The sequence below is a fragment of the Salvelinus namaycush genome, chromosome 19 (assembly GCF_016432855.1).
Source record: "Salvelinus namaycush isolate Seneca chromosome 19, SaNama_1.0, whole genome shotgun sequence".
Taxonomy (NCBI): Eukaryota; Metazoa; Chordata; class Actinopteri; order Salmoniformes; family Salmonidae; genus Salvelinus; species Salvelinus namaycush.
Genome location: NC_052325.1, coordinates 36893442 through 36908968, shown reverse-complemented (window position 1 = coordinate 36908968; position 15527 = coordinate 36893442). Strand labels below are relative to the sequence as shown.

At 43.8% G+C, this 15527-nt stretch overlaps 1 protein-coding gene across 2 annotated transcripts in view; it reads left to right on the top strand.

Annotated features, from left to right (window-relative positions):
• The window catches only part of stxbp5l (syntaxin binding protein 5-like), a 239368-nt gene that overhangs the window by 137162 nt on the left and 86679 nt on the right, over nucleotides 1-15527 (top strand). For both annotated transcript variants that reach the window (XM_039014921.1, XM_039014920.1), the window contains exon 5: nucleotides 6240-6374. In XM_039014921.1, coding sequence (XP_038870849.1) covers nucleotides 6240-6374 — 135 coding nt within the window. The remainder of the gene's footprint in view (nucleotides 1-6239; nucleotides 6375-15527) is intronic.

Genomic DNA, 15527 nt, shown 5'->3' with positions numbered 1-15527 from the left:
TTTCACCTAGTCGACTTTATTGCAAGACTGCAACGCTACATAGAAGCCTACCTCTGAATATATTACATGTTACATGAACACCAAGCATGACTCGCTATCAATGGTTTATTGATTGACTAATAATCACACAGCTGACGTAGTATATTATGCACAACCTTATGTGTGAGTGAAGTATGTTTGTACACAGGGCTCTAAATAAAATAAAAATCATTGGTAGCACTTGTGCTCCTAACTTAGGAGCACCACACAACATTTAGGAGCACCAGAAACATTTTTTTTTAAATTATTATTGAGATATAGCCTACGTTGGGCCTATATGAATCCTACGTACTTATTGCTGTGCCATCAAATGTTTGCATATACTGGTAAAGCTACCAGGTAGTTAGTAGGGCAAAAAATCTCATTAAGATTTTTTCAACCAACTATTGCAATATATTGTAGATTAAAACACTTGGGTCAACTGTTGGAATCATAGAAATATAATGATTATTCTAATTATATGTTTGATGTTCTTTGGCATGACAATTAATGAAAAAGCCAGGTAGGAGTTATGACAAAGTTGGAAGCAAAGTGTTGGTCAGTGTTTCCCAGGGGAACCTAATTACTGTAACGATCTTCGTTGGGAGAAAGAGAGGAGGACCAATGTGCAGCGTGGTAAGTGTTCATGATGAATATTTAATGGATCAAACTGAACACTGAAAACCAAAACAATAAAGTGAACGAACGAAAACCGAAACAGTTCCGTGTGGAACACACAGACACAGAAAACAACCACCCACAAAACCCAGGTGAAAAAAGGCTACCTAAGTATGATTCTCAATCAGAGACAACTAACGACACCTGCCTCTGATTGAGAATCATACCAGGCCAAACGAAAAACCCAACATAGAAAAACAAACATAGATAACCCACCCAACTCACGCCCTGACCATACTAAAACAAAGAAATAACAAAAGAACTAAGGTCAGAACGTGACAATTACATTTGAATAGAGTTGCATTTTGACAAATATTTTAGAACAGGCTATCTAATTCAGAACATCCCGTTACACAAACACCATGCTGACCCATACCGAAGACTAATATATTGACATACAATACCAGTCAAAAGTTTGGACACACCTACTCATTCAAGGGGTTTTCTTTATTTGTACTATTTTCTACATTATAGAATAATAATAGACATCAAAACCATGAAATAACACATATGGAATCATGTAGTAACCAAAAAAGTGTTAAACAAATAAAAAAAATATATATATTTGTGATTCTTCAAAGTAGCCACCCTTTGCCTTGATGGCAGCTTTGCACACTCTTGACATTGTCTCAACCAGCTTCATGAGGTAGTCACCTAGAATGCATTTAAATTAACAGGTGTGCCTTGTTAAAAGTTAATTTGTGGAATTTCTTTCCTTCGTAATGCGTTTGAGCCAATCAGTTGTGTTGTGACAAGGTCGGTGTGGTAGACAGATAATAGCCCTATTTGGTAAAGTCCATATTATGGCAAGAACAGCTCAAATAAGCTAAGAGAAATGACAGTCCGTCATTACTTTAAGACATGAAGGTCAGTCAATACGGAACATTTCCAGAACTTTGAAAGTTTCTTCAAGTGCAATTGCAAAAACCATCAAGCGCTATGATGAAACTGGCTCTCATGAGGACCGCCACAGGAAAGGAAGACCCAGTTACCTCTGCTGCAGAGGATAAGTTCATTAGAGTTAACTGCACCTCAGATTGCAGCCCAAATAAATGCTTCACAGTGTTCAAGTAACAAACACATCTCAACATCAACTGTTCAGAAGAGACTGCATGAATCAGACCTTCATGGTCGAAATGCTGCAAAGAAACCACTACTAAAGGACACCAATAATAATAAGAGACTTGCTTGGGCCAAGAAACATGAGCAATGGACATTAGACCGGTGAAAATCTGTGCTTTGGTCTGATGAGTCCAAATTTGAGGTTTTTGGTTCCAACCGCGGTGGCTTTGTGAGAATGGTTGAATGTATACTGCCACTGTGTCTTCTTATTGTCTCGGCCTTAGGCATATATCACAGTCACAAGGCATATGAAGTAACAAGTTATAGAGCAAACAACGCACATGTTGTAATGTTGTTGTTTTTCTGGCTTCCCCAGGGATTTTACCCATGCACCACTTATGCTCAACAGTTTCCTATGTGTATCAAAAACTGTCCACCACCCAAAGGACATCCAGCCAACTTGACACAACTGTGGGAAGCTGTGGGGCCAGCATCCCTACATAACACTTTCGACACCTTGTAGGGGAAAGGAAAAGGGGATACCTAGTCAGTTGTACAACTGAATGCACTCAACTGAAATGTGTCTTCTGCATTTAACCCAACCCCTCTGAATCAGAGAGGTGCAGGGGGCTGGCTTAATCGACATCCACGTCATCGGAGCCTGGAGAACAGTGGGTTATCTGCCACTGGGGCAGAATGATAGATTTGAACTTTGTCAGCTCAGGGATTCGATCCAGCAACCTTTCGATTTCTGGCCCGATGCTCCTACCCGCCAGGCTACCTGCCGCCCCTGGGAATATATTATAATACATGAGTTTCCCTTATGGGGATCTACATCAAATCAAATCAAACCACCAGTAGTAGCAACCAGTGTTAGCACTAACGTTTGCTTTGCCCTAGCTAGTGCATTTAGCTAAATGGAATTTAGCTAGCTAATAAGCAATTAGCATTAGTGATTAGCATTATTTTAGGCACATGCCAGCTTCCTTAAACTAACTTGCGTTTCACGGAGAGCAAGATACACAAACTAATAGTATAATAGAGAAAACTTGTGGATTCATATTTAGAAGCAATGTGGAAAGCCGCATCGTTCTTGTTTTGCAATAATATGTTGCGTGTATGAATTGACAGCATGCTGAGAGAATAAACAGCATGGAGGAACTGTGTGCTGCCTGCTTGAGATCCAGGGGGTGGGGCTTGGTGTGTGTGGCACAGGAACTGGAAGCAAGCATCTGCAGGTGTCAGCCTGTCTTGTTTGAGAAGCGTTGAGGGAAAATATCATTACTCATTTATCATTTTTACAATCTTATTTTAGTTGTACTGGTGCTCCCAAAATCAAACAGGTCGCACAGCAAAATACTTTGTTGCATATGTGACCAAATTGGTCGCACTTTAGAGCCCTTATTTCTTACTTTCAAGTGAGAAAATGACACGTCGAAATGGAGCCGGTAATGCATATAATCAGATGCGTCGTATTACTGCAATGTAATGGAACAATAAGCAAATACACATGGCAGTGTGAGAGAGAGAGAGAAAAATGGAGCTTGCAGACGGGATAGCACTTGCCATGATAATTGCTTTCAACTGGTTTTGTCTGTGTTTTTGAGCCCTGGGCTCAATAGTTCAGAGAGATAAAGAGGGGAGAGTTGGGGGAGAGAGGGAAGGAAGTAAAGAGGAGATAACAAGTGAGAGACAAAAGGTGCAGGGCATTTTCTATCACAATGATACTGACCACTTGTGATTAGCTTCTGTTTGTCTCAGGGTAATGATGCGTGACTTATTTATGACTGCTGCCTAATAGGTTGAGGAGGAGGAATAATTAAAAACCCAGTGCAGTCAAAAACGTGATTTTCTGTGTTTAATACAGTATATATTTTCACACTATGAGGTTGGAATAATACTATGAAAGTGTGAAAATTGCGATAATTTCCTTTTAGTGATATACTGGTTTCACGCAGGATTTACGGTATTTTTTGCCTGGTAACATGTTTGGCCAATGTTTATAGGACTCCGTTACAAACAGGCCAATGTTTATAGGACTCCGTTACAAACAGGCCAATGTTTATAGGACTCCGTTACAAACAGGCCAATGTTTATAGGACTACGTTACAAACAGGCCAATTTTGACCACATTCTTGCCTGCATACGCCTTTTAAAGCTCCTGTGCCGTCATGCCGGTGACAAGTAGTAGTGGTGTGCAGATATGGGTGGGCCTCTATTTGAATAAATCAATTGAGAATAAACACCATAAAAAATGAGTCTATATTTAATTTGTTTAAGCAAGTCCTAAGAAACATAAGACTAATAAAATATATTATCAGAAGAAAAGAATGGCATATTTTGACTTTAATTAGACCTATGTTACGGTTCTGTGCAGCCATGGCTGCGCCATCCAATTGAAAGCAATAGTTAGTTATTTTGTTAATTAAACAGACAAGACACACCTACCCGATCACAGTCAACACACATATATTTTATTTTATATACTTTATGTAAGTATATAATGGAATATAACAGAATAAAATCATATTTTTCCCACACAGCAACACGGGGAAGTACGTGAAACCACTGCCATATAAAACGGCCATCCTTTTTGGATCCATGGTTCATCTCTGTCCTATGTACACTTTGTGTACACTTTGTTTGGGAGCAGGCGTAGAGACCTATCTTCATCATAATCGCAATCCTATTTTCAAAAGCATGTGAGTCTCCTGTTCATATTTCACAACCTCTGCAGGCTTTTGGAGTTGCATAGGCTATACACGATCGAGCAAAACAATAGGCCAACTCTTGATTTAGGCTACATTATTGCATACTAAATGTTTCTGATCAGTGATATATGACCCAACTAATCGATGAGCCATACCACTTCCACTTATTTGCCCAGCCAGAAGCCATTTAACCAAATCGCCTATACAGACAGAGATTCAGTGAAACACAATCACATTGATTGATTATCAAACAAGTCAGCCTTTTGGTTGGGAGTAGGCCTAGGCTACTACCTAACATGGCAAAATGTTATAATAAACTAGTCAAGATGATCAACTAGTCAAGATCAACTAGTCAAGATGATCATGAGCAGCACTCACCTTAACTTAGCTAACATTCAATTCCCCAGCCTAATTGTAGTCTAACTAATATCCAAATGGAGATTCAGTGAAAACAGAAATCAGACATTGAATGATTTATCAAGACTAGTCCGCACGCTTGTTTCAAAGCAGCACGGAGGCGCTGTCCCAATCAAAACTGTGCTGAAATGATCAGGTAGTTGACAACACTATGCATGGATTGAATGACTTTGGGAGTTTTACTAAGTAACGATTTGATACATGCCTTCAATTGCATTAGCCTACTTTATTCCAATATCTTCGTCATTCTGTGCTATTTATTCCCTCAGTAATTATTTATGGATCCATCCATTATTGGTTAAGGAAACAGTGTATGCTTAGTGGTGGGCTATGCCAAGTTTAAAACTGCCAGAAGGATAGTAAAACTTGCGCTACGTAGCAACCATCAAGAGTTTAACAGCATAGTATGTGCCAATGCCGACTTAGCAAGTTTCATACTAAGCTGTAGGTAGAACTTTACCGAAATGATCAAATAAAATAAAATGTTATTAGTCACATGCTCTGAATACAACCTTACAGTGAAATGCTTACTTACGAGCCCCTAACCAACAACGCAGTTAAAAAAAATACAGATAAGATTAAGAAATAAAAGTAACAAGTAATTAAAGAGCAGCAGTAAAATAACAATAGCGAGACTATATACTGGGGGATACCGGTGCAGAGTCAATGTGTGGAGGCACCGGTTAGTTGATGTAATATGTACATGTAATTAGAGTTATTAAAGTGACTATGCATAGATGATAACAACAGAGAGTAGCAGAGGTGTAAAAGGGGGGGCAATGCAAATAGTCTGGGTAGTCATTTGATTAAATGTTCAGGAGTCTTATGGCTCGGGGGTAAAAGCTATTTAGAAGCCTCTTGGACCTAGACTTGGCGCTCCAGTACCGCTTACCGTGTGGTAGGTTGTTTGGAGGAAATAAACGTTTATGCTTTCATACTGGCAATACCTTTCAGATATGAAGAAAAGGCTAAAAAAGTTTGATGATATGGTAAAGTTGGTGAAAAAACATCTTAGTATGAAAGGGATATAAGAGCCGGAAATTTGAGCCTGTTTAGGTGGGATGGCGTTTTGGGCTGCCTGGTGACATCAATTAGTTAATAGGCCAATAAGAAAGAGAGTTCCAAACCTCTTTGCCAATAACAGCTGGTTTTCAGTTTTCACCACCCCACTCAGACCAATCCCAGACAGTCCTAGCAACATTTTTGCTTGAGAAAATGCTCTTTGCTAAGAAGCAATTTTTCTTAATTTTTTTTACAATTTTAACTGAAAACACAACATAATCCCTACCAAATCCAAAACATTATATCAAATGTTATCGTATTTTAACGATGTTGTTTATTTTTCCTCCTCAGGATCACTTTTTGCCACCTCCCCTTCCAGAGTAAATGGCTGTACGTGGGCACAGAGCGTGGCAATACACACATCGTCAACATCGAGTCCTTCGTTCTGTCTGGATACGTCATCATGTGGAACAAGGCCATAGAATTGTGAGTTGAATCATCTAACATACACAAATGTTCAATAATCAATGATAACCTAATGATGACGACTACTGTGGGATGAGTTGAGAGCTGTTATGAAGTTCTTGTTGTGTGGGTGATAATATTATGAGGATTGTTGTAATGATGATGACCATAATGATGATAATGTTCTATTCTATACTGAGTTCACGGCAGTGACAATGGTCTTGTTGGGTGGATGATAATATAATGATGATGATGATGATGATGATAATGATGATGACAGTGACTAGCCAGGCAATTTGGGCCACAGAAGACCTGGTATTTAGTTAGTTGAAGCCATAGACCTATATTTACAGAGTTGGGCCAACTTTTCAAATGTTGAAAATTGTTCTGATTCCAGAAATTCAGTTACATAGCATTGTTTGAATATTCCCTGTGTAATGTTAATGAGATTGCTAACATGGCTGCCATATAATTTTGTAGTGTAAATACATCATAATGCAGAAACCTCAATGTCCCAAGTAACTCTCTAAATACAGTTGAAGTCGGAAGTTTACATACACCTTAGCCAAATACATTTAAACTCAGTTTTCACAATTCCTGACATTTAAACCTAGTAGAAATTCCCTGTCTTAGGTCAGTTAGGATCACCACTTTATTTTAAGAATGTGAAATGTCAGAATAATAGTAGAGAGAATGATTTATTTCAGCTTTCATTTCTTTCATCACATTCCCAGTGGGTCAGAAGTTCACATACACTCAATTAGTATTTGGTAGCATTGCCTTTAAATTGTTTATATTGGGTCAAACGTGTCGGGTAGCCTTCCACAAGCTTCCCACAATATGTTGGGTGAATTGTGGCCCATTCCTCCTGACAGAGCTGGTGTAACTGTAACGGTTTTCTTCCGTTGGTGAAGGAGAGGACCAAAATGCAGCGGGGCTAGTGTTCAACATGTTTAATAAACAAAGAGACGATAACGTGAACACTATACAAAATACAAAACAATAAATGTGAAAACGAGCCAGTCCTATCTGGTGCAGAACACAAAGACAGAAGACAACCACCCACAAACCCCAACACAAAACAAGCCACCTAAATATGATTCCCAATCAGAGACAACACAAAACACCTGCCTCTGATTGAGAACCATATTAGGCCAAACATAGAAACAGACAAACTAGATACACAACATAGAATGCCCACCCAGCTCACGTCCTGACCAACACTAAAACAAGTAAAACAAACAAGAACTATGGTCAGAACGTGACAGTACCCCCCTCCTGAGGTGCGGACTCCGAACGCACCACCTAAAACTCTAGGGGAGGGTCTGGGTGGGCATCTGTCCGCGGTGGCGGCTCCGGCGCTGGACGAGGATCCCACTCCACCATTGTCTTTGTCCCCCTCCTTAGCGTCCTTTGAGTGGCGACCCTCGCCGCCGACCTTGGCCTAGGAACCTTCACAAAGGTCCCCACTAGACTGAGGAAACTCCTCCGGACTGAGGGACAGCTCATGACAGAGAGGTAGCTTATGACAGAGAGGTAGCTCCGGACAGAGGGGCAGCTCCGGACTGAAGGGCAGCTCCGGACTGGAGGGCAGCTCCGGACTGGAGGGCAGCTCATGACTGGAGGGCAGCTCATGACTGGAGGGCAGCTCATGACAAGAGGGCAGCTCATGACTGGAGGGCAGCTCATGACTGGAGGGCAGCTCATGACTGGAAGGCAGCTCATGACTGGAAGGCAGCTCATGACTGGCGGGCGACTCTGGTCGCTCCTGACTGGCGGGCGGCTCCGGCGGCTCCTGACTGGCGGGCGGCTCCGGCGGCTCCTGACTAGCGGCTCTAGCGGCTCCTGACTGGCGGGCGGCTCTGGCGGCTCCTGACTGGCGGGCGGCTCTGGCGGCTCCTGACTGGCGGGCGGCTCTGGCGGCTCCTGACTGGCGGGCGGCTCCGGCGGCTCCTGACTGGCGGGCGGCTCCGGCGGCTCCTGACTGGCGGGCGGCTCTAGCGGCTCCTGACTGGCGGGCGGCTCTGGCGGCTCCTGACTGGCGGGCGGCTCTGGCGGCTCCTGACTGGCGGGCGGCTCTGGCGGCTCCTGACTGACAGACGGCTCTGACTGCTCGGGACAGACGGGCGGCTCAGATGGCGCTGGGCAGGCGGGCAGCTCAGATGGTGCTGGGCAGGCGGGCAGCTCAGATGGCGCTGGGCAGACGGGCAGCTCAGATGGCGCTGGGCAGGCGGGCAGCTCAGACGGCGCTGGGCAGACGGGCAGCGCAGATGGCGCTGGGCAGGCGGGCAGCTCAGGTGGCGCTGGGCAGGCAGGCAGCTCAGATGGCGCTGGGCAGGCGGCCGACTCTGACCTGCTGAGGCGCACAGTAGGCCTGGTGCGTGGTGCCGGAACTGGTGGGTACCGGACTGGAGACACGCACCACTAGGCTAGTGTGGGGAGCAGGAACAGGGCACACTGGATTCTCAAAGCGCACTATAGGCTTGATGCGTGGTGCCGAAACTGGTGGTACCGGGCTGGAGACACGCACCACAGGGAGAGTGCGTGGAGGAGGAACAGAGTTCTGGAGACGCACAGGAAGCCTGGTGCGTGGTGTTGGCACTGGTGGTACTGGACTGGAGCGAGGAGGTGGCACCGTATATACCGGACCGTGAAGGCGTACTGGCTCCCTTGAGCACCGAGCCTGCCCAACCTTACCTGGTTGAATGCTCCCCGTAGCCTGACCAGTGTGGGGAGGTGGATTAACTCGCACTGGGCTGTGCTGGCGAACCGGGGACACCATGCGTAAGGCTGGTGCCATGTATACCGGCCCAAGGAGACGCACTGGAGACCAGATGCGTTGAGCCGGCTTCATGGCACCTGGCTCAATGCTCAATCTAGCCCGGCCGATACGTGGAGCTGGGATGTACCGCACCGGGCTATACACACGTACAGGAGACACCGTGCGCTCTTACGCATAACACGGTGTCTGCCCGTACTCTCGCTCTCCACGGTAAGCCCGACGCAGGTCTCCTACCTGACTTCGCCACACACCCCTTTAGCCCCCCCCCAAGAAATTTTGGGGGGGTTTCTTCTCGGGCTTGCAGCCACGCTTCCGTGCTGCCTCCTCATACCACAACATCGGCTTTAGCTGCCTCCAGCTCTTCACGAGAGCGGCGATATTCTCCAATCTTAGCCCAGTGTCCCTTACCCTCCAGAATTTCCTCCCATGTCCAGGAGTCCTGTGTAATGGGCCGCTGTTGCTGCTGTCGCTGCTGCCCGTTACTACGCTGCTTGGTCCGAGTTTGGTGGGTGGTTCTGTAACGGTTTTCTTCTGTTGGTGAAGGAGAGGACCAAAATGCAGCGCGGCTAGTGTTCAACATGTTTAATAAACAAAGAGACGATAACGTGAACACTATACAAAATACAAAACAATAAATGTGAAAACGAGACAGTCCTATCTGGTGCAGAACACAAAGACAGAAGACAACCACCCACAAACCCCAACACAAATCAAGCCACCTAAATATGATTCCCAATCAGAGACAACACAAAACACCTGCCTCTGATTGAGAACCATATTAGGCCAAACATAGAAACAGACAAACTAGACACACAACATAGAATGCCCACCCAGCTCACGTCCTGACCAACACTAAAACAAGTAAAACACACAAGAACTATGGTCAGAACGTGACAGTAACTGATACAGGTTTGTAGGCCTCCTTGCTCGCACATGCTTTTTTAGTTCTGCCCACAAATGTTCTATAGGATTCAAGCCAGGGCTTTGTGATGGCCACTCCAATACCTTGACTTTGTTGTCCTTAAGCCATTTTTCCACAACTTTGGGAGTATGCTTGGGGTCATTGTCCATTTGGAAGACCCATTTGCGACCAAGCTTTAACTTTCTACTGATGTCTTGAGATGTTGCTTCAATATATCCACATAATTTTAATTCCTCATGATGTCATCTATGTTTTGAAGTACACCAGTCCCTCCTGCAGCAAAGCACCCCCACAACATGATGCTGCCACCCTCGTGCTTCACGGTTGGGATGGTCTTCTTCGGCTTGCAAGCCTCCCCTTTTTCCTCCAAACATAACAATGGTCATTATGGCCAAACAGTTCTATTTTTGTTTCATCAGACCAGAGGACATTTCTCCAAAAAGTATGATCTTTGTCCCCATGTGCAGTTGCAACCGTAGTCTGGCTTTTTTATGATGGTTTTGGAGCAGTGTTTTCTTCCTTGCTGAGCAGCCTTTCAGGTTATGTCGATATAGGACTTGTTTTACTGTGGATATAGACACTTTGTACCTGTTTCCTCCAGCATCTTCACAAGGTCCTTTGCTGTTGTTCTGGGATTGATTTGCAATTTTCGCACCGAAGTACGTAGGAGACAGAATGCGTCTCCTTCCTGAGCGGTGTGACGGCTGCATGGTCCCATGGTGTTTATACTTGCTTACTATTGTTTGTACAGACAAACGTGGTACCTTCAGGCATTTGGAAATTGCTCCCAAGGATGAACCAGACTTGTGGAGGTCTACAATTTTTCTTCGGAGGTCTTGACTGGTCTTTTCTGGAATTTTCCAAACTGTTTAAAGGCACAGTCAACTTAGTGTATGTCAACTTCTGACCGACTGGAATTGTGATACAGTGAATTATAAGTGAAATAATCTGTCTGTAAACAACTTTTGGAAAAAGTACTTGTGTCATGCGCAAAGTAGATGTCCTAAACGACTTGCCAAACTATAGTTTGTTAACAAGAAATTTGTGGAGTGGTTGAAAAACGAGTTGTAAAAACTTTCGACTTCAACTGTACATGGCTCTGGTTGAAGCTGTCGTCATAAGCAGCACCTGGTAGGCTGACCTGAAGGAACAGTCATACAGTGTAACAATAATTTATAAAACCGGTAGTGTTTGGATCCTGAATGCTGATTGGATGAGCAGCATTCCAAGCTGTGCTATTTTGGCCATTAGACACATCTATGCCGGCTAACAGTTCCATCTGAAAATGATCACTGTGCCTCCATAAGAATATCATGTTCATGTTACTGTCCCAATCATTTCTTGTATTTATCTCAACTCACACATTATTTCCTCTTCTTTCCAGCCTAGCATTTAGTTTGGTACAACAGGGGTTAATATAAGACTAGCATTTAGTTTGGTACAACGGGGGTTAATATAAGCCTAGCATTTAGTTTGGCACAACAGGGGTTAATATAAGCCTAGCATTTAGTTTGGTACAACAGGGGTTAATATAAGACTAGCATTTAGTTTGGTACAACGGGGTTTAATATAAGCCTAGCATTTAGTTTGGTACAGCGGGGTTAATATAAGCCTAGCATTTAGTGTGGTACAACGGGGGTTAATATAAGCCTAGCATTTAGTTTGGTACAATGGGGGTTAATATAAGCCTAGCATTTAGTTTGGTACAGCGGGGTTAATATAAGCCTAGCATTTAGTGTGGTACAACGGGGGTTAATATAAGCCTAGCATTTAGTTTGGTACAATGGGGGTTAATATAAGCCTAGCATTTAGTTTGGTACAGCGGGGTTAATCTAAGCCTAGCATTTAGTTTGGTACAACGGGGGTTAATATAAGCCTAGCATTTAGTTTCGTACAACAGGGGTTAATATAAGCCTAGCATTTAGTTTGGTACAATGGGGGTTAATATAAGCCTAGCATTTAGTTTGGTACAATGGGGGTTAATATAAGCCTAGCATTTAGTTTGGTACAACAGGGGTTCATATAAGCCTAGCATTTAGTTTGGTACAACGGGGGTTATTATAAGCCTAGCATTTAGTTTGGTACAACAGGGTTAATATAAGCCTAGCATTCAGTTTGGTACAATGGGGGTTAATATAAACCTCGCATTTAGTTTGGTACAGCCGGGTTAAAATAAGCCTAGCATTTAGTTTGGTACAACGGGGGTTAATAAAGCCTTGCTGTCTGCCTGTTCTACCTCAGAAGCAATGTGTCACTTTTTTATTTCGATCTCTGTAGTACCATACATAGAGTGAACGGTGCCCAGATGAGACGAGACAGTCAAAATCACATACTGTATCAACATCATGATCATAGACATATCCAAATGACAAACGAAAAAATCTAAAGCAAACAAAAATGTAGACTGGGTTAGCTATCTAGCAAGTGACAAGAACGTTATTCAGCCTGCACAGCAGATTTGTTTAGAACTGAGGACCAGTCCTTTTGCATAGAAACTATTCAAAAAGAATTGAAGACCAGGTTGTGTCTGTAGCAACATGATCAAAAGCGCTAACAACCAGATTTTTATCCGGACTATATCATCTGGTGGAAGAATTAAATTGTATGAATTGACATATCAAAATAACTTTTTAATGAAAATATGTAGTTAATTGTTATTTTAATATGTTGGTAAAAATGTTATGAAGGCAATAAGTCCCGCGAGGCAGTGCTGTGTCCGCTATCGCGTCGGGCCGAACAACGGCATTTACCTGTGACTGTATTTATGACACAGCACTGCCTCTTGTGCCTTATTGCTTAAGTATTAGACACAAGTGGTTCTGTATGGCTCAGTCAGTATAGCGGGACACTTGCAATGCCAAGGGTCGGTGGGTTTGTTTCCCGCTGGGGCCATACTTACATAAAATGTATGCACACATGACTGTAAGTCGCTTTAGATAAAAGCATCTGCTAAATGTATTATTATAAGTGACATGTCCAATGAGTCTCTTCCCTGTCACACACAGGAAGTCTGTTCTGTAGGCTTCATTCACCTATGCTTTGTCCCTCGGGTGTTAGTCTGACATGCCTTCCACTGTAGTGTCAATCACGCTTCACTCTAGTCCCATCCACCGAGGCGGCTTTGTGCCTTGACTTGACAGTGTTAGCCAAAGTAAGGAGACTGGATTTCAATGGTTGGGCCGTCTGTCAGTCGCTCCAATGGCAGGCTCAGGAGTCTACCACTGGGTGGGAGCTAACCAAACATATATCCAAATCCTCCTGCTTAATTGGAATGTATGTTAATTATTATCACATATTATACCACAACATTGTCGAGTACTAGTTTCTGATTGGCTCATTTCTAGTGTGCATCATTTATCTGTAATCCATGGCAATAACCAACAGTGTTGTCAAACATTCATATGTTTGGCTACCTTTGAAATCAAAAATCGAATTGAAAACATTATTGATATTGTTCAATATTCGATTGGTTTGGTTAGCTAAGCTAGCATGTCTGTTTGTTTAGTTACCAATGCAACTACAACAGCTATCTAGTAAACTTGATAGCTACTTCAGTTGATGTTGAACACAGTTATATTGGCAAAATAACACATTTCTAGCTGCAAATGTGGTAAATTATAGCCGTGGTATAAGAGAGATAACCGACACAGGGCTTCATGCGTTCTCTGAAAAGAATGCAACTCTACAGAAGGTTGTTGCCACTCCACTGTGCGTTGTGGCGCATACCTTTCACATCGTGCATTATTTTCCAGAGAACGCATAGCCCCTCGTTGATTATCCCTTACATGGTCGTCAGCAGTTGTTGACGTTGGTATCATTAATATGACCTTTGAGTCATTTAGCAGACAGTCTTATCCAGAGTGACTAGGGTTGAGTGCCTTGCTCAACACCTAGTAAGCTCGAGATTTGAACCAGTGACCTTTCGGTTACTGGCCCAACACTAGCCCTTGTTCTATCCTAAAACCTCTTACACTGCCACGTCAACTCATTTGTCAACTAACCCTAGCTGAAGGTTTGGCAAACTAACTTTGCTCACTACACCATGCCAGTGTTAGATGGTGCTCATGCAATAACTACGACTACTTTTAACATGCGTTAAGTGGATTTTAAAGAGTAGTTCAATAAAAGTTGAACAATAATGTTTCGTCCTCATCAACGTGTTTAAACAGAGCCAATGAAGCCTGTATTGTCTGGCTGTGCTGAACTGCTTTCCACTCAGTATGTATGAAGATGAGTCTCACACACACACACACACACACACACACACACACACACACACACACACACACACACACACACACACACACACACACACACACACACACACACACACACACACACACACACACACACACACACACACACACGCACACTGTGCTCCTTCACAGGGAAAGCATCAACCATGCCTCTAATGGAAATGAACTGCAGAGAGGAAGGAATGAGGTTTGTTTTTTCCCTCTAGGACGGAGGTGGGTGAGGAGCTGATGTGTGTGTGTGTGTGTGTGTGTGTGTGTGTGTGTGTGTGTGTGTGTGTGTGTGTGTGTGTGTGTGTGTGTGTGTGTGTGTGTGTGTGTGTGTGTGTGTGTGTGTGTGTGTGTGTGTGTGTGTGTGTGTGTATGTGTGTGTTTCCGTATGCGATTGGTGGAACTAAATAAAACTTTGCACAAGTATTAAATTGGAACAGCAAAACCCATATCCCCAATGTTTATTTTCATGACATTTACCATATGCACTTTCAGGCTTAAAGGCCCAGTGCAGTCAAAAATGCGATCCCCCAGGGGCCTCCCGGGTGGCGCAGTGGTCTAGGGCACTGCATCGCAGTGCTAACTGCGCCACCAGAGTCTCTGGGTTCGCGCCCAGGCTCTGTCGCAGCCGGCCGCGACCGGGAGGTCCGTGGGGCGACGCACAATTGGGCCCTAACCCGTCGTCCGGGTTAGGGAGGTTTTGGCCGGTAGGGATATCCTTGTCTCATCGCGCTCCAGCGACTCCTGTGGCGGGCCGGGCGCAGTGCGTGCTAACCAAGGGGGCCAGGTGCACGGTGTTTCCTCCGACACATTGGTGCGGCTGGCTTCCGGGTTGGAGGCGCGCTGTGTTGAAGAAGCAGTGCGGCTTGGTTGGGTTGTGCTTCGGAGGACGCATGGCTTTCGACCTTCGTCTCTCCCGAGCCCGTACGGGAGTTGTAGTGATGAGACAAGATAGTAATTACTAGCGATTGGATACCACGAAAATTGGGGAGAAAAGGGGATAAAATTATTTAAAAAAAAATAAAAAAATAAAATGCGCTCCCCTGTGTTTTTTTAAAATATGTTTCCACACTATGAGGTGTAGGAGCTGTTTGAAAAGCACCTGAAATCTCAATCTGTTTTGGTAGGAGGGAGTTTTGGCCTAGCTGGTGACATCATCAGGCGATAAATTAGTTAATCGACCAATAAGAAAGAGAGTTCCAAAACTCTCCAATAACAGCAAGTTT